The sequence below is a fragment of the Vombatus ursinus genome, unplaced genomic scaffold (assembly GCF_900497805.2).
Source record: "Vombatus ursinus unplaced genomic scaffold, bare-nosed wombat genome assembly UNPS02014807.1, whole genome shotgun sequence".
Lineage (NCBI taxonomy): Eukaryota > Metazoa > Chordata > Mammalia > Diprotodontia > Vombatidae > Vombatus > Vombatus ursinus.
In genome coordinates, this window is record NW_020954585.1 from 8008890 (window position 1) to 8027164 (window position 18275).

Here is an 18275-nt window from a genome sequence, read left to right on the forward strand (position 1 = left end):
AAAACCTCAGGCACTTACACTAAAGAGAAACATGATGTCCTTAGGAAGAACAGAAGTCCCAAGTGAGTGAACTTTGCTATGTGGCTCCAAAGAGTTGGAGTACTGCCATAAACTGCTTGGAGTGCAAGGGGCAGTGGGTAATGGACAGTCTTCCCTCATCCAGATTAGGCTAATTAGGTTTTATATAGCTCTGCTATCATCACGGAAGAACTGAAGAAAAAGAAAGTTGATTTTCAGTGGGTAATGTTGTAATAGCAATAAACTTAGCTGTAGTAATAAAAGTGAAGGTCCTAAAAACATGAAGGGCTATGGAAAACAAATCCTCAGCTTCTCAGTTGAACAGAGTGTAAACATACCTGTAAGCATGGACAAAGTGGTGGTCTTTCCTGCTCCATTATGTCCCAGAAGAACAGTGATCTGGCCCTCATATATATTCAGAGTCAGGTTTCTTACGGCCTCTTTGATATTACTCCCCACCACAAATGCCTGTGGAAGAGGCAAAGAAAGAGTAACTTTGCACTCATTTTCCTCACTCTGAAGAACTTAATGACAAGATTAAATATTCAAATTAACTATCCCTAGAAAGTATTCTATCATATATCACTAAGACCAAAGAGGAAATACAAAGGGGGTAGATTTTACTACTTCATGGAGCAAAATAGGATAAAGCTTATCTGCAAAGGAAAATGATTTAGAATTTATCAGTAAAGCTTAAAGTTATAAAGAGAAAACAGCACAGTTATTGCTTTCAGCATATAATGATGTAAAGCTTTAAGAGAAGAGTCTCAGCGTCTGCATGGGTACGTGCAGGCAGAAGCAATACTGTTCTCATATTCTATATACAAATATATGTTGAAATATTACTACCTTTAAAGCACTAGGTTAGATATCTTGGAAAGAAGATGGAGTCTCTGTCCTCAGACACTTGGGAGATAAGACATGTGAATATCAAAATAAATTTATAATACCAGGCTGCCTATGTAAATACTAAGTGAGTATTATAGAAAAGAAGTACTACAGATCTTAAGGGGAAGGAAAGATGATGCTGGGATGGAGAAAGTGACATTTTAGTTGGGCCTTGGAGAAGAGTTAGGATTTTGCTGGGCAGGAAAGAGAGGTAACATTAGAGGCAGGCAGAACAGTGTGAGCAATGGCATACAGCTGAGAAAATATTACATATATTTGAGGTATACTGAATATATATATACACACACACACTAAGATCTCACGTAGAGAAGAAGACATGGATGAGGCAGGAAATATGAGTCACAGTGCATACTACCTTCAATGCCATGCTAAGATGCGTGTACTTTTTCTTGTAGGCTACCAACAGATGCTGCGTGTTAGAGTAAAATGATGATAGAAATGTTTTAGTAAAATGAGTAAAGCAGAAGCATGTTGGAAGTTCAATAGTGATAAATGATAAAAGATTGTGAAAAAATTTGAAGGATGAAGCATAAATTGTTAATTAAAAATTTTAAATTGTACAAACTCTAATAATCAGAGAGAAAAGAAGTTTAAGGGGCCTTCTTATGCCCACTAAATTGGCAAAGAAAGTTTAAAATGATAAAATTCAATTTAGGTGAGACTATAAACAGGTACCACATTTGATGGAACTATCAGTTAATTAAATCTTTCTGATCAAATTGACAATATATGATGAGTGACATAAGAGATCCTTGATCCCACTCAATATTCAAAGATAAATGGATCTATGATCTTATTGACATAAATATTTCTTTTTTTCTTTTCTGAAATTATTGTAAGTTTTTTCAATGGGCAAAAACCTGCCTTTTCTACCTCCCCTACCACTCTTCTACACTGAGAACAAAAGAAAAACAAACCCATTGTTACAAATATTATACACATACATAAAGAAAAACAAATTTCTACATTTCCCATGTCCCCTCCAAAAAAGTCTCATTTTGCACTATGAATCCTTCACCTCTCTATCAGAAAATGGGTCGTATGTGTTTCAACATTAGTCCTCCATAGGAGTGGTTGGTCATTTACCCTAATCATAGTTCCTAATTATTTCCAAGTTTTTGTCTTTATGTAATATTGCTGTCTTTGTAAAATTGTTCTCCTGCTTCTGTTTACTTTATTCTGCATCAGTTCATGTAAATATTCTCAGGTTTCTCTGAAACTATCCCCTTCATCACTTCTTACAGCATAAAGTTTCTACACAGCCTTGGGGTTTTCATCAGGAATGCTTGGAAGTCTTTTATTTCATTAAAAGTTAATTTTCCTCTATAGGATTATACTTAGTTTTGTTGGGTAAGTTATTCTTGGTTATAAGTTCATATCCATTGTCTTTTGGAATACTGTATTCCATTTTCTCTGCTTCTTTATAGTGGTGGTTGTTAAATCATTTGCAGTCATGACTGTGACTCCTCTGAAGCTGAATTTGTTCTTTCTGGTAGCTTCTAGTATTTTTTTTTTTTTTTTTACCTGGAAACGCTGAATTTTGGATATAATGTTCTTGGGAATTTTCACTTTGAGGTTTCAGGAGGTGACTGGTGGATTCCTTCTATTTCCACTTGGCTCTCTGGTTCTATAAGATCTGGACAATTTTAAGATTTCTTGATCTATGATGTCTAGGATCATTTTTTGGTCATGGCATAATTATAAACTGCTTTTCAAAATAGTTGTACCATGTCACAGTTCCATCATTAATGTATTATTGTGCTTATCTTTTTACACCCATTCAACAATGACTGTTGCCATTCTTGGATACTAGACTTTTATCAAAGAAATCTGATGTAAAAAGGTTTCCTATTTAATTGTTTGGGTGGATCTGACTGCATTTCATTTTGCTCATGTAAAACATTTTCAAACGTTTTATATAATCAAAACGTACCACTTAATCTTTTGTGGTCATCTCTAGGAAAGCATTCTCCTCCTAAGGCATCATTGTGAAAGAGATAATAGATAAATAATAGCTCTATCTATCAATAACCACATGATAAATTATCCAAATCATTAATAAGATGAATACAAATTAAAGCAACTTTGAGATTCTACTTCAGATCCATAAGATTGTCAGAAATGACAAATATGGAAAATGACAATTGTAGTTGGGTGGAAACCTATACAGCTTATTCATCAGAATAAATAAAGATTATTTATCTTGGACAGACACTGCCAATAGAAAATGAATTAGGTTCACAATCAAAAAGAAGGAGGAGAGAGAAGTGGATTTCCTTTAAAAATTTTAAATGCCCCCAAGTTTCTCCCTAAAGCAAAAACTCATCTTTTTATTCTTCTGGTAATTGTTGTATGGCTCTTAGGTATAAGGCATTACAGTCACCAAAGAACTGAAACTGAAGATCATTAAAAGGGAAGCACATAGTAGTCATGATAAGGAAAATCAGTGTAAAAGTAAGTCAGAAAAGAAATTTATGAGCAAAGAAAACATGGACTGGTCCCATGTCTGGAACAAAATACAGCCTATGTGCTCCATCAGTGCCCTTGAAATGTCAAGAGAAATTGAAGAAGGCAATGACTTCTGTCTTAGGGCATCATGAAAGTTTCCAGCCAAACCTAGTTTTTCTTAGGAACACCTATTAACAGTAGGGAAAGCACCATATGAAACAGCACTGAACTATTCCATCCCATAAAGGAAAGTACAAGAAGACAGGACCTGAAGCAAAGGCCACTCCAGGTATCAAAGCCTCTGTGTAGCAGACAGTGCCAAGTACTGGGGCTCTAGGTGTACCCTTGGGAGACTGAAACATAGTAGCTCTAGTGGAGTCACTCCATGAGACATAGCACATAACACATTTGTTGGGGATCTATGAGGGGGCAAGAAGATTCTTGGGAGTAGGATCATGTATTCTTCAGTACCTTTGTATTTTCAGTTTGTGCCACTCTCCCCAAGGAATGCACCAATACAGGGGAGATCATAACTTCTGGTTGGGGGGAAGGTATATTTTTGTACTTCTGTCCTTGTTATACCTTCTCAGTAAATTTCCCTCTATGAAAGCTAGAAATTGTGAAGAAAAGCAATTTGGATGATGAGGAAAATGATGAGCTGTCTAAATAGAACTATGTTCATGTAGGGAGAACTTAACTAACCAACTTGGATTTTAAGAAGACATGTACAGAAGATGAAAGATGTATGGATCAAACTGTGGGCAGTGAGACTGCACTGCAGGTCCAAGGACACAACGTAGGCTTACATCAAAACCCAATTATTCATTCTGTTCCCCCCTCTCTAGAGACTCTGGCTCTAGGCTGCAGAAGTTTGCTTGGGTGTTAAACAGCCAGAACGGGCCCATTCAGTACCAAAACTCTGCCGCGGGCTGCAACTTGGAAACACCAGTGCTGCAAAGCTTTGAACTGCCATTGCTGGGGAAAGCAGGCTCTGAATTGCTGGTGCCAAACCAGAGGACTAAGGAACAGAAGGGGTGGGACAGGTCACCAAGACACTAAGCCACTAAGCATATGGGGGCATGGGGGCATTCCACTAAGTCTGAGGGAAGGGGCACATTATGCAGCTGGGGCCAGTTCTGACCACTCAAAAATCAGTTAGGGCAGAAACCTAGGTTGGCCCAGTGTGGAAGAAGGCTGGGATGCTGTGAGATCCAGCCCTCAAGGAAACCACAATTAAAAGGGAGGAAGTCAGGAAGTGAGTGATAAAAGAAAATAAGGAACAAGGGGGAGACTGAAATTACCAAAGATCTGAGGAAGAAGAAAACTCAAAGACTTTGAACATAAACAAAAAAAGCAAGGGGAAAAACAGTAACAACAGAAGGAAATATGGCCTCCAGATCTAGTAATGAGTTTAGGTATTTATGAATAAATACTGCAAAATCAAAGAACATGATCTATCACTTGATGAGGTAGAGGACACCATGGAATTTGAGAACTTCAACCATGACATGCTGTTACTGAGTGGTTTAGAAGAGAAATGAGAATTATGAAAGCAGAATTTATGTTCTGCCCAGCAAAAATAACGATCAGAATAGAAAAACTGGAATCTGCAATGGCAAGCTTTACCAAAGAAACAAAAAAGAGAACAATAGATTGGGAATCTAAATACATAGAAGTCAAGGACAACCTAGAAGAGAAGCAATAATCAAAAACATTAAAAGAAAATATGCTGATTCTGCAAGCAAAACAAATAAAATAATGTATGTGAAAGCTCTCTAAAACTGTAAAACATTAAGCAAATATAAGATCACAGAAAATAACTAAATGTTAGATTTCAAGAAGAGGTCTGAGTCAAAGTAATCTCCTTCATTTTGCTATTGTTTAAAGAAGGAAAATATTGACTACCTTAATACCTTAATCCTTTGATGGCTTTACTTCTTGACAAAAATTAAATGACAACGTTTACATACTTCTTACTGCCTTTCTCCAAGAAAAAGAGTAGACTATATTAACTAACAATATTCTCACTCTGAGATGTTAGGTCTAGCTGAAACTCTGAAATTGTGTGTGTATGCAAGCAATTCTTTCATATTGCAGTTTAATTTGCTTCTCCAGATGTGGGACTCTGGAAGTATAATAGAAACACAGATGAAGTTGTACTTTCAAATTATTTGAATGTGGCCAAACAGGGGTTTGATAATATAAGATTCTGGAGAGCATCCCAGTTCTTTCCACTGTTGGTACATTCAGATGTTGTCATGACTGGAGAAATTCAAAAGAGAAATCTTGTTTTTCTAGTAAGGAGCAAGAAGCAACCAGTTTGCAATGATACAAATTAAGAGTTTACACAGTCTTACCATAGAACAACATAGTTATAGCAGAATGTAAGCTTCTTGAGGGACTATTTCATTTTTGGTTTTGTTCCAAATGGATATGTGATCTAAACATAAAATATCTCATCATTAAAAAAAAGAGAACAGAAGGTACCTCATACAATTATGGTAAGGAGAAAATTCTTATTAAAATAGAATGAAGATAATCATAGATATTAAAAGAAACAATTTCAATTATGTAAAGAAAGCACTTGTGCAAACAAAATCAATGCAGCTATAAGTAGAAGAGACAAACTTGAATGGGAAAAATCTTTGTAGTAAATATCTCTGAGGAAGATATTTTGATATTTATTTTGATTTTGATTTATTTTGACATTTATTAAGATTTATTTTGATATTTATTAAGATTTATTTTGATATTCAAAATAAAAAGGGAATGGACACAAATAAATAAGAATAAGAGTCAGTGGTCAAAGTTTATGACCAGGTAGTTCTCAAAAGAAAAGTATAAACTATGAAAGAAGACTCCAAATCACTAATAACAGGAATGCAAATCAAAACAACACACATACAGCAGCCTGGCAAAGATGACAAAAGCCAAAGATGTAAAATGTTGGAGGGGCTATGAAGTAGTTGAAGTGTTCTGGAAAACTATTTGGAATACTATGAAAAAACTACATATCCTTTGATTAGTGGTATCACTAGTAGGCATATATCCCAAAGAAGTCAAAGACAGAGGGAAAGGTTGAACATGTACAGAAATTATTTATAATAGCACTTTCTGTAGTAGCAAAGAATTGAAAAGAAAGTGAGTACTTATTAATTAGGAAATAACTGACCAAACTGCAGTATATTAATGTATTGGAATATTATTGAACCTTAAGAAATGATAGAAATGAAGTACTCAGAAAAACTTAGGAAAACTGGTGCAAGAAAAAGTAAGCAGAACTAGGGGATTAACTTGAACAATGACTACAATAGCATAGAGGAAAACAATATTGAAAGACTTTAGAATTCTTATCAGTTCCTTGACTAATCATGATTTTAGGGGACTGATGGAGAAATATATTCCATGCCTCTAAAGAGAGGTCAGTCAGTCAATAAACATTCATTAAGGACCTATTATATGCCTGGCACTATGTTAAATACTGGGGATAAAATGAAAGGTAAAAGGCGTTCCTATCTCTTAAGGAGCTCACAATCTAATGAGGAAGACAACATGGAAATAACTATGTATAAACAACGTATATATAGGATAAATTGGAAGAGATATGGTGGATTCAAGGTGCCCCCCCATCCCAATACATTTTCAGACATGGCCAATGTATTGATCTGTTTTGTTTAGCTATTGTTATTTGTTATAAATGTGGCTTTTATTGCAATGCTGAGTGTATGTGTGGAAGGAGTGGATGCCAGTGGGAAGTGACAGTGATGGGAAAAAAAGAGCATAAATAAAATATTATAAAAAAGAAATATTGCATGTATTTTAAAATCCAGTTAAAATTCCACATTTTCCATTAAGTTTTCCCCAATCACTCAGCTGTAATTTTCCTCCTAGATACTGGTGTTTTTTAACCTGGGGTCTATTCATTTATTTATTTTTAAAAAAATATTTCAATAACTGTATCTCAATATAATTGTTTTAATCCTATGTATTTTGGTTTTTGTTTTTAAAAAACATTACTATTAGAAGGCGTCCATGGGTTTCACAGAACCTCTGATATAAAATCTAGATGAAGTAACATTTAGGTTAATTTTCTCTTATCATATCTACAATCAATTAATTAAACAATACATGTTTATTGTTTGCCTATTGTATGGAATGTCTACCTACTAGGCAGACTGGGGGAAATACCAAGAGATAAGATACAGTTGATGCTCTCAAGAAGCTTATAGTCTAGGAATGGTATGCAATTTTACATAAGGGCATTACAATGTTACAAAATAATGTGCTACGTGATATCTAAATGGAAAGGTCATTATTAATGCAGGGTGGGGAAAGTTTAGATAAAAATTCCCAGAGAGAAGGTTTTTGAATTATCTTTTTAAAAATGAAGAAAGAGTTCAATAAGTAAAGGAGGATAGGGTGAGGAAGAACATTCATAGCATATAGAAGCTGAGAAAAAACAGAAGAATGAGAGCACAATGTGTGCTTGGAGGACTGAGGGTTGTCCAGTTTGGTTGGAGTAAAGGTTGAGTGGGAGGGATTAATGTATTCAGGGTGGGGAATGCAGCTTTAAAGATGGGTTCAAGCAGGAGAAGATGTAGAAAACTATTAGAAAATGTGTTTCACAGTCAATAAACAAAAATAGGCTAAAAGTTTATAGACCATTCAGAACTTGAACCCCCATATTTCATGAATATTTTCTTTAAGAACAGTTGGGAGCAATGATGGAATAGACTAGACTTGGGAAAATTAGAAACAATGGAAACACAATAACCCAATGTTCGATAAAGTGGAAAATATAAATTACTTGGTAAAGAACTCTTTATTTGATAAAAACTGTTGGGAAAACTGGAAAGCAGTTTGGCAGAAATTAGACTTAGACCAATTTCTTACCATATTCTATGATATATTATAAATGGATACATTATCTTAATATTAAAAATCATAATATAAAAACAATTAGGAGTGAAGCAGATCGTATACATTTTATATCTATGGGTAGGAGATATATCTTTAACCAAATAAAGAATAGAGACAATTACAAAAGATAACATAGACAACTGATTACATGAACTGAAAAGCTTTCACACAAACAAAATTAATGCATCTAGGAAAAGCAGTTGAATGGGAAAAAAATCTTCAAATTTTTCTGATGTTTGATATCTAACCTATATAAATAACTGATATCTATCTATCTATCTATCTATCTATCTATCTATCTATCTATCATCTATCAATCAAAAGCCATTCCCTAGTAGAGAAATGGTCAAAGGAAAGAATTGTAAACTATTGATAATGATATGAAAGAATTCTCCACATCATTAATAATAACAAAACGCAAATCAAACAATCTTGAAGTTTTACCATACAAAATGGCAAAGATGACAAAAAATATCAATAGTTAATGCTGGAGTAGTTGTGAGAAGACAGGTGTAGTAATACTTTGTTGGTAGAACTGTGAATCAGTACAACTACTTTGGAAAATAATTTGGAATTACACAAATAAAATGACTAAAATGTCCATATCCTTTGATCTGGAGATTTCATTCTTAGGCTTATATCCTGAAGAACCCATTGATAAAAAGAAAATCCCAATATAAACCAAAATATTACTTTTTTGTTATAGCAAAGAACTGGAAACAAAGTACATGCACATCAAATGAAGAATGGTAGTACATGAATTCAATGGAAATATTATTATCCTATAATAAATGCTAAATACAGAGAAGCATGGAAAGATATATACGAACTGATGCAGAATGAAATAATCAGACCCAAGTAAACAATATATTCAATATCTACAATAATGCAAATGGAACAGTCACAAAAAAGTTAAAAGTGAATGTTGCAAAATTATATATTTTTTGATCCTTATATAATAGAATCATAAAATTTGGATTCAAGCATCCTAGGCTATGATGTATTATGACAAGAAATAGCACTTAAGAAGACAAAAAAATCAGACCAGCATTGAACTAGTCCATATGCATATGGATAACACTCATGTTAAAAGCAACATAATCTTGAATGTATTGAGAAATTGTTTTATAGACTATCTCGGGGAGGGAAAGATATCAAAAGAATGGGAGAAATGCAGAATAGTAATATTCAAGAAAGGAGATTTAAAAAAAATCTACTTGTATGTTTACTTTCTCTTTATAAAATTTTTATGAGAATAAAATACTAAACACATACTGAGGCTTTCCTTGATGAAATACAAAAAATGAAAAAGTAAGCTTCTGCAAATATTTTCTTTAGCAGACTACATACTTCCAGTCACACAGAAGATTCCACTTCATTTATTATTATTATTCACTGATTTTGAAAAAAAGCATCATAAAAGCTTCTTAGCTTTTTTGCAGCCTTAAAGGCTCTCCTCCAATGAGAAGTCTTTCATGCATGTAAAATCCCTTAATAAATGAAACCAAGAAGCTAATTATTGATAACTTTCTGATAAATGACTTCAAGAAAGATATAAAACATTATGTTCATAAAAAGTATGCCCAAAGACATATCCTCTATTACCACAGAGGATTGTCGAAGTGGAAGAGGGACTCCATATATATGGTAAAATCCTCTATATGTTCTTGTTTCTCAATGAGATCTTTTAATAGTTTGAAAGAGATTTGTCTAATAACATGTATAGGAATGACAAAATGTATAAAAATGTCTACTGTTCAAACTTTGACAAGCAGCTGGATAACCAGTCCATTTTAGTGAGCCTATTAGTGCTTATATCTGGAACTGTACGGCAGATGGGCAGTGAGTTGGGCCCAGAATTAGATAGGAGAAAGACAGAGAGTGAGATTACATTTTGTTTTAATCTCAAATTTCAGAATCATTTACCTTTTTAAACTCTCCCAGTGTTTGAGATATTGCTTAAAACATAGAAGGCAAAATGAATATTTAATTGAGTTCTTGCCTTCGGGGGCAAATAGTAAATGGTAAACTAGGACTGGAACCGAGATACCCCCATTCTTAGTCCAGGGAACCATATACAACATTGCTTTTACAATAGCTACAATACAGTTCCAGCTGGAAAAAAGATGTAGAAAAATTAAATACCTTGCATAGATGTTTGATCTGTACTCCAGCCACCAATCCTACAGGTTCTGCCTCCATATATTCACTATGTGAGACTTCTTCAGTGTCTATGTGTCTCCTAAGAAGAGGTTTTGGGTATCCATACCAGTAGGAGCGCTAAGATAATAAAAACTGTATTACCAAGATAGGTAGTCAACAAACAATAGAATTGAATTGGAGGATTATAATAGATGAAAACAATATGGCTCTGCTCATTTTGTTGACGAAAATGAATAAAGCATCAGCTAACTCCTAGTTACTGAATTTCTGTAACAAAATGAACTTAGACTTGTCTCCAAAACTCAATGTCAAAACTTCATTAGAATGCAAACTGTCAAAAGGTGTCAAAATGAAGCATCTTTAAAATTGGAGTCATGGCAAAAAGGACAAAAAAAGCAACAGTACTGAATGCTATTGTATTGCTGAGTATGATCATCATTTTATGTAAGCCAAGCAAGTAGTATTCCATGTAGGTCAAAGACCATACATTGTTTCAACTTCATCAACAACCTTAATGATGAAGTTTTTATAATATATTCTTATTTATATCTTTAGAGAGTTGATGGAATTATTTTAAGGGGTTGATTCTTAACCTTCAGGGTGTTTCTGAAAGTGTTAATAGAACAACACTATTCTTTATCTCTGCAACTCTCTTTTAAAGACAAAGGACTTTATAATTCCAGTCTTTTTTATTCATCATATAATACTTGATGGAGAATAATTACTCACAGGGTGGTCTGCATGCTATGTTCACAGATAATATTTAATATTTATATTTTTTATCACATCTGACTATGGCAGTATGGTCATCTGACCATCTGATTCAATTGCAGACATGTTTAAACTGAATTCATTTGTGGATTAATCTAGGACAGAATCCAGAATCCAGGAGAGGAAAAAAAAAGTCTGAGGATTCTGATGATCACTTTTTTACCAACTAGCAAACACCACCACCACCACCAAAACAAAACAAGGCTACTAATAATCTAAGGAACAGCTTCAGAACTCACCTTCAAGAAGAAGTACCATGGCTGAGGCATACCATATTCCCCTGGAAAGACATTTTCCATATACCAAGCTACTAAAGCATAGCACAAAGAATCACACAGCATCATTCCCAGAACATGCCCAAAACTTAAGTTATCCTCAATGCTCACTTCATCCATGAGATTATTCCAATGAACTCCATCCCCTGAAATATACAATAGGAGATAGTTATTACTAGGCTAAGCCTAATCAGAGTTACCCTGAAGGTTCCTGATCAATGAAAAAAAAGTGTAGCCCTATTCCCAGATTATTCTCCTTAATGGAACATCAGCAAGTAGTAATTTGTTTTGAAATTTAAATTTCAAAATAGCAATGAATTTCAGGACTGGATTCACTAGAATCTGTGCGCTGATTTTATGGCAAATGGTAATGATTTACTCTGTGGAAATGGCCTTAACTAAGAGAAATGATTCTGTCATAAGCCAAAGTTGTACCACTTTTAGTAAAGCCCAATTACCTAAAGGATAAATTAGGCAGCAACCATCTATATTACTTACATGCAACAATGCTCCTTTGGCTATCACCATATTATCAAACTATACAAAAATGAATCATGGTCAAACAAGTGTTGTAGTCACCTAGCTTTTCATCAGCTGATCATGGCACAAGCCAAAACCTGGTGAGACCAAAAACTACATTTCAACAAGCCTTGAAATGAAAATTCAGATTCTAGGTCAATAAATAAGGCCATAAGTTGATTTACAGGGTTTTGTTAGGTTAGGACTATAAACCTAAGGAATAGAACTTGGAACACAAGGATTTTGTAATACAGACAACTAAAAGGGGGCACTGGGGCAAATTCATCATCCAGTTTTTTTTTTTAAAACATTGCCTACATTGTTTTCAGTTTCTCCAAGTACCAGAATACTGCAGAACCATGTTGTGCTGTACATTTAGGGAAGAACTAAGAGTAGAAATCACAGTTCAAAACATATTCAAAAAATAAATGTGTGTTCTGGAAGGCGACATACAGAAAGTTTCAAAATGTGTTAGATGATGATAATGATGTCTTGCTGCTGGAATATAAAAATCTGAGGTTTTAATCTAGGGTACAATTTTTTTTTTATCCTGGAAAGAGTTTTTTAACCTTAAAATACTATAGAAATACGCACAATTATCATCAGATTAGGAGTGGCATGCAGTGTAAACATAGTCAACAGAGGTATATTTTGAGCTTTAGAACAGTGAAGGCAGACATAACTTGGTGCCATAATACACCTTCTAGGTGGGGAGGGTAGCTGTTAAGGTGTTGGGGGAGAATTCTGGCTGCCTACAGGGATAGTTTCTATTTTGAGGTTCCAAATTCAATGGCCCCTATCTTTGGGTCAAAAAGAAAGTACATGCATCTTGTCAGAATAAGAGCCTCAAGTCCCAAATCAATGATGCAGTTGAAGTTCCTATGAGAGGAAGAAGAAAGGGGAAGGAGATTTGGGTTCCTATGGGGAAAAAAATCAAGGTACTGGTAATTGTGGTTCGTCAATATGCTGATAAAAGTTCTTAATTCTTTCAAATTGGTTTGCCTCTACAATATTGTTGTCGGGGTTTAAGCTGTTCTCCTGGTTCTATTCACTTCACTCTAAACTGAGACCTGGGAAAGGTCCCACTGCATCTGGGGCCATTTCCAGTTGTCCTGATTTGTATCTTGCCACTGGACCCAGATGGCTCTGGAATAGTGAGGCTGGTGACTTTGCACAGCCCTCCCTCATTTAAATCCAATTCTAATTCCAAATCCAATACTTGCAAGTCAAGTCAAACATCACCTTCCCGATGTTACTGGTCCTCTTCGAAAATGAAGGACAAACAGCAATCAGTTCATATAGGTCTCCCAGGTTTCTCTGCAACCCTCTCCATCATTTCAGCACATTTATGTACTAGCATTTATTCATGTATTCTCCAATTTATACGTATCCCCTCAGTTTCCCCTTCCTTGTTAACTCCAAAAGATCTATATTTTTATGTATTCTTAGAATCTGCTTTGCTTAAGGCTAATTCATCCATAATCTACTCCTTCTAAATCCTCTTCCCTCCCCTCCCCTTTCCCTATTTCCCTGTAGAGTGTTTCTGTACCCAATTGTGTGTATGTATTTTTCTTCTTTTGACCAGTTCAGATAAGAATGAGGTTCAAGTGTCAACCATTCCCAGAGATCGTCTTCATTTGTGTAGATATTTACTGATACACCACGACTGAGATGATTTCCCTGACTTTCTTTCCTCCTCTCCCCTTACCCCCAGTGTATTCTTCCCCTCTACTTATATTCTTCTATTATAACTATAACTCCCAGGACTTGTGTAATAAGACTCCATCTATAACTCTGATGATGATAGGGTTCCAATGGGACACGTGTGTCTACTCTCCATATTTTAATGTAAGCAGTGTGTCTTTGTATAGCCCTTTATCACTGTTCATTCATGTTTACTTCTTTGTGCCTCTTTTTACTCCTATATCAGAACACTTCTGCACAGCTCTGCTCTTTTTGTTAGAAAGGCTTTGAAGTCCTCTATTTCATTAAAGATCTATTTCTTTCCCTGTAGCATTATACTCAGTTTTGCTGAGTAAGTTAGTCTTGGCTGTAAGCCTATGTCCTTTGCCTTCTTGAATAATGTATTCTAAGTTCTCTGCTCCCTAATAGTGGTAGCTGCTAAATCATGTGTGATCCTAACTGAGACTCCTTGGTACCTGAATTCTTTCTTTTTGGCTGCTTGCAGTATTTTTCTTTGAAAACTCTGGATTTAGTTATGATGTTTTAATTTGGGGGTTTCTTTCAGAAGGTGGTTTCTTTCTATTTTTACTTTGACCTGTTTCTTTTTTTTCCCTGACTTTATTTATTTATTTATTTATTTTTAGTTTTCAACATTCACTTCCAGAAGATTTTGAGTTCCAAATTTTCTCCCCATCTCATCCTCCCCCCACCCCAAGATGGCGTGCATTCTGAATATCCCTTCCCCTAATCTGCCCTCCCTTCTATCTCCCCCCATCCTTCTCTTATTCTCTTCCCCTTCAATTGTCCTTTAGGACAGGTTAGATTTTTATACCCCACTGCCTGTATATCTAATTTCCCAGATGCACATGAAAACAATTTTTAACATTTGTTTTTAAAACTTTGGGTTCCAAATTTTCTCCCTTCCTCCGTCCCCACCCACCCTCATTGAAAAGGCAAGCAACTTAACACAATTATACTGGTGAAGTTACACAAAACACTTCCCTAGTAGTCATGTTGTGAAAAACTATGTTTCCCTTAATCCTATCCCATCCCCCATTTATTCTATTCTCTCTTTTGACCCTGTCCCTCCTTAGAAGTGTTTGTTTCTGATTATCCCCTCCCCCAGTCTGCCCTCCTCTCTATCATCTCCCTGCTCTCTTGTCCCCTTCCCCCCTATTTTCCTATAGGGTAAGATAGATTTCCATACCCAATTGAGTGTGTATGGTATTCCCTCCTTAAGCCAAATCTGATGAGAATAAGATTCACTCATCTCACCTTCCCCCTTTTCCCCTCCACTGTAAAAGCCTTTTCTTGTCTGTTTTATGTGAGATAATTTACCCCATTCTACCTCTCCCTTTCTCCTTCTCCCAGTATAATCCTCTCTCACCCCTTAATTTTATTCTCCAGATGTCACCCCTTCGACTCACCCTGTGCCTTCTATCTATCTATCTGTATATATATACATATAATTTTTTCCCTCCAACTACACTAATACTGATAAAAGTCTCGTGAGTTACAAATATCATCTTTCCATGCAGGAATGTAAACAGTTCAGCCTTAGTAAGTCCCTTATGATTTCTCTTTCCTATTTACCACTTTATGTTTCTCTTGAGTCTTGTATTTGAAAGTCAAATTTTCTATTCAGCTCTGGTCTTTTCATCAAGAATGCTTAAGTCCTCTATTTCACTGAATGTCGATTTTTTCCCCTGAAGGATTATACTCAGTTTTGCTATTTTTTGATTCTTTGTTGTAATCCTATCTCCTTTGACCTCTAGAATATTATATTCCAAGCCCTGCGGTCCCTTAATGTAGAAGCTGCTAAATCTTGTGTTATCCTGATTGTGTTTCCACAATGCTTGAATTGTTTTTTTCTGGCTGCTTGCAATATTTTCTCCTTGACCTGGGAACTCTGGAATTTGGCTACAATATTCCTAAGAGTTTTCTTTTGGGGATCTCTTTCAGGAGGTGATGGATGGATTCTTTCAATTTTTATTTTACCCTCTGGTTCTAGAATATCAGGGCAGTTTTCCTTGATAATTTCTTGAAAGATGATGTCTAGGCTCTTTTTTTTTATCATGGCTTTCAGAGAGTCCAATAATTTTTAAATTATCTCTCCTGGATCTATTTTCTAAGTCAGTTGTTTTTCCAATGAGATATTTCACATTGTTTTCTATTTTTTCATTCTTTTGGCTTTGTTTTACAATGTCTTGATTTCTCATAAAATCACTAGCTTCCAATTGCTCTATTCTAATTTTTAAGGAAGTATTTTCTTCAGTAAGCTTTTGGACTTCCTTTTCCATTTGGCCAATGTTGCTTTTTAAGGCATTCTTCTCCTCATTGACTTTTTGGACCTCTTTTGCCATTTGGGTTAGGCTATTTTTTTAAGGTGTTATTTTCTTTAGTATTTTTTTTGGGTCTTCTTTAGCAAGCTGTTGATTTGTTTTTCATGATTTTCTTGCATCACTCTCATTTGTCTTCCCAGTTTTTCCTGTACTTCTCTTACTTGCTTCTCAAAATCCTTTTTGAGCTCTTCCATGGTCTGGGACCAATTCAAATTTTTCTTGGAGGCTTTGGATGTAGGAGCTTTGACTTTTGATTGCAGCCAATTACTTGAGTTATAAACTCTTTCTTAAGGTAGGGGTCTGCTTCCAGTATGGAGAAGGTACTGTCCCAAGCTTCAGGGGCTTTGTGCAGCTGTTTTCAGAGATACTTCTAGGGACCTGTAAATTTTCAGTTCTTCCAAGGTGTTAAGATCAAGGGCGAGGTGTTTACTCCTTTCCTGGCCTGGGCTCTGGTCTATAAGTGACCACAAGCTCTCTTTTCTGCCTTGTAACTGTGAGGAGGATTCCCTCTCCACTGCCACCACAAGCTGTACCACATCAGCGCTCCTCCTCACCCCAGGACCACCACCCAGAACTGTGACCCAGATCTAAGCACAAGCAAAGCAAGAGAATCCTGCCTCAGTAACACCAAAAAGATCCCTTCAATCCCTCTCTGATCAGCCACTCGATTCCCTTTCAGTCTGTGGGGAGAAGTTCTGGAAGCAGCCACCAACCCTTGGGCTATGCCAGGACTGGGGCTGGGACTGAGCTTCTCTCTCACCACAGTCACAGACTTTTCCTACTGACCTTCTAAGTTGTCTTTGGCATTTGTGGGTTGAGAAGTCTGGAACTTGTCACAGCTGCCTGTGATTCAGTTCTCTGAGGCCTGCTCCAGCTTCGCTGAGGCTTGATTTGCCTGTGCGCCCACGGTGAACTGTGTTCCTCTCCCCACCCAGTGCAATAGGCCCCTCCAATCAACCATCCAGGTTGTCTTGGGATGGAAATTTGTTTCACTCTGTCTTTTTGTGGGTTCTGTTGGTTTAGAATTTGTTTAGAGCCATTTTTATAGGTATTTGGAAGGGTTTGGGGGAAAGCTCAAGCAAGTCACTGCTTTTATTCTGCTATATTGGCTCTGCCCCTCTGACCTCTGTTTCTAAGAGATCTGAGCAGTTTTCTTTTAAGATTTCTTAAAATATGAGGTCTAGATTCTATTTTTGTTGTTGTTGTTATGACATTCAGAAAGTCCAGTGATCCTTAATTTTTTTCTCCTTGATCAGTTTTCCAGGTCAGTTATTTTTGCTATATGACACCTTAATTTTCTTTTACATTTTCATTCTTTTAATTTTGTTTTAATATTTCTTGTTGCTCACAAAATCATTAGCTTCTATTTGGACCATTCTAAATTTTCTGATTTTTCTTTCTTCCATAACTCTCATTTCTTTTCCAGAATTTCTTCCTCAAGAACTCTCATTTCATTTATAAAAACAATTAACTCCTTAGCTCTTGTTTTATCTCTGAATTTTTGCCCAAGTTGTGTTTTTCTCTGAAGCATTGCTTATATTTTGAAGTCATTCTCTCCTCCTGGGTTTGTGTATTGAACATTCCTGCCACCATAACTCTTTATGGTGGGATTTTTTTTTCTTATTCTTATAGTCTATTTCCTGACTTTGGATTTGATGTTAGGGCCAGACTCTGTGCCCTTCCATATGGAAGGTCTGGGCTGGTCTTGCTGCTGCTTTCTTAGAATACTGAGTGTTATTTCAGGATCTCAAGGACAAGCTGACCTGCAAGCTTTCAGTATTTACAAAGTGGTCTGCTCCAGGGAAAAGTAAGATTCTGCCCCCTACTTCCTACCCCCTGATCTCCTTCTATGAGCTCTCCAAGCTCCTGATCTGCCTTGGGATTTGAGCAAAAATAGACTGCTACTGGATTTATCCCCTATCAGTCAGTAGAAAGTGCTGTTGGTTCAGAGTGACAATTATAAGCGCCTTTTTGGTTTGGGATTCCTGCCCTGAAAATTCCTCTGCAGGCTGGGTAGATACTGGGACTGAGTCCTCACTCTGCTGCTTGCTTCTGAAAGTCCTCATTTCTTAAATATGGGCCAGGGTTTTCCTACCTAAGAATGTCACTTCTATCCATGGGTCCCTTCTCAGTCTGCCTTGGATTTGTGACCCATAGTTGGGGTCAATAAAGACAATAAAGCTACCAGTTGGCACTTGTCTCCATCACAGTTCCTCTGTGTGGGTTC

General features: G+C 36.0%; 1 protein-coding gene across 1 annotated transcript in view; it reads right to left on the bottom strand.

Moving 5' to 3' along the window:
- Positions 1-18275, bottom strand: part of LOC114052001 (ATP-binding cassette sub-family A member 3-like) — a 193544-nt gene that overhangs the window by 108121 nt on the left and 67148 nt on the right. Inside the window, exons 10-12 of the mRNA XM_027874409.1 lie at positions 11469-11650; positions 10441-10575; positions 357-486 (exon numbers count right to left, since the gene is read on the bottom strand). Of these exons, the coding sequence (XP_027730210.1) occupies positions 357-486; positions 10441-10575; positions 11469-11650 (447 nt within the window). The remainder of the gene's footprint in view (positions 1-356; positions 487-10440; positions 10576-11468; positions 11651-18275) is intronic.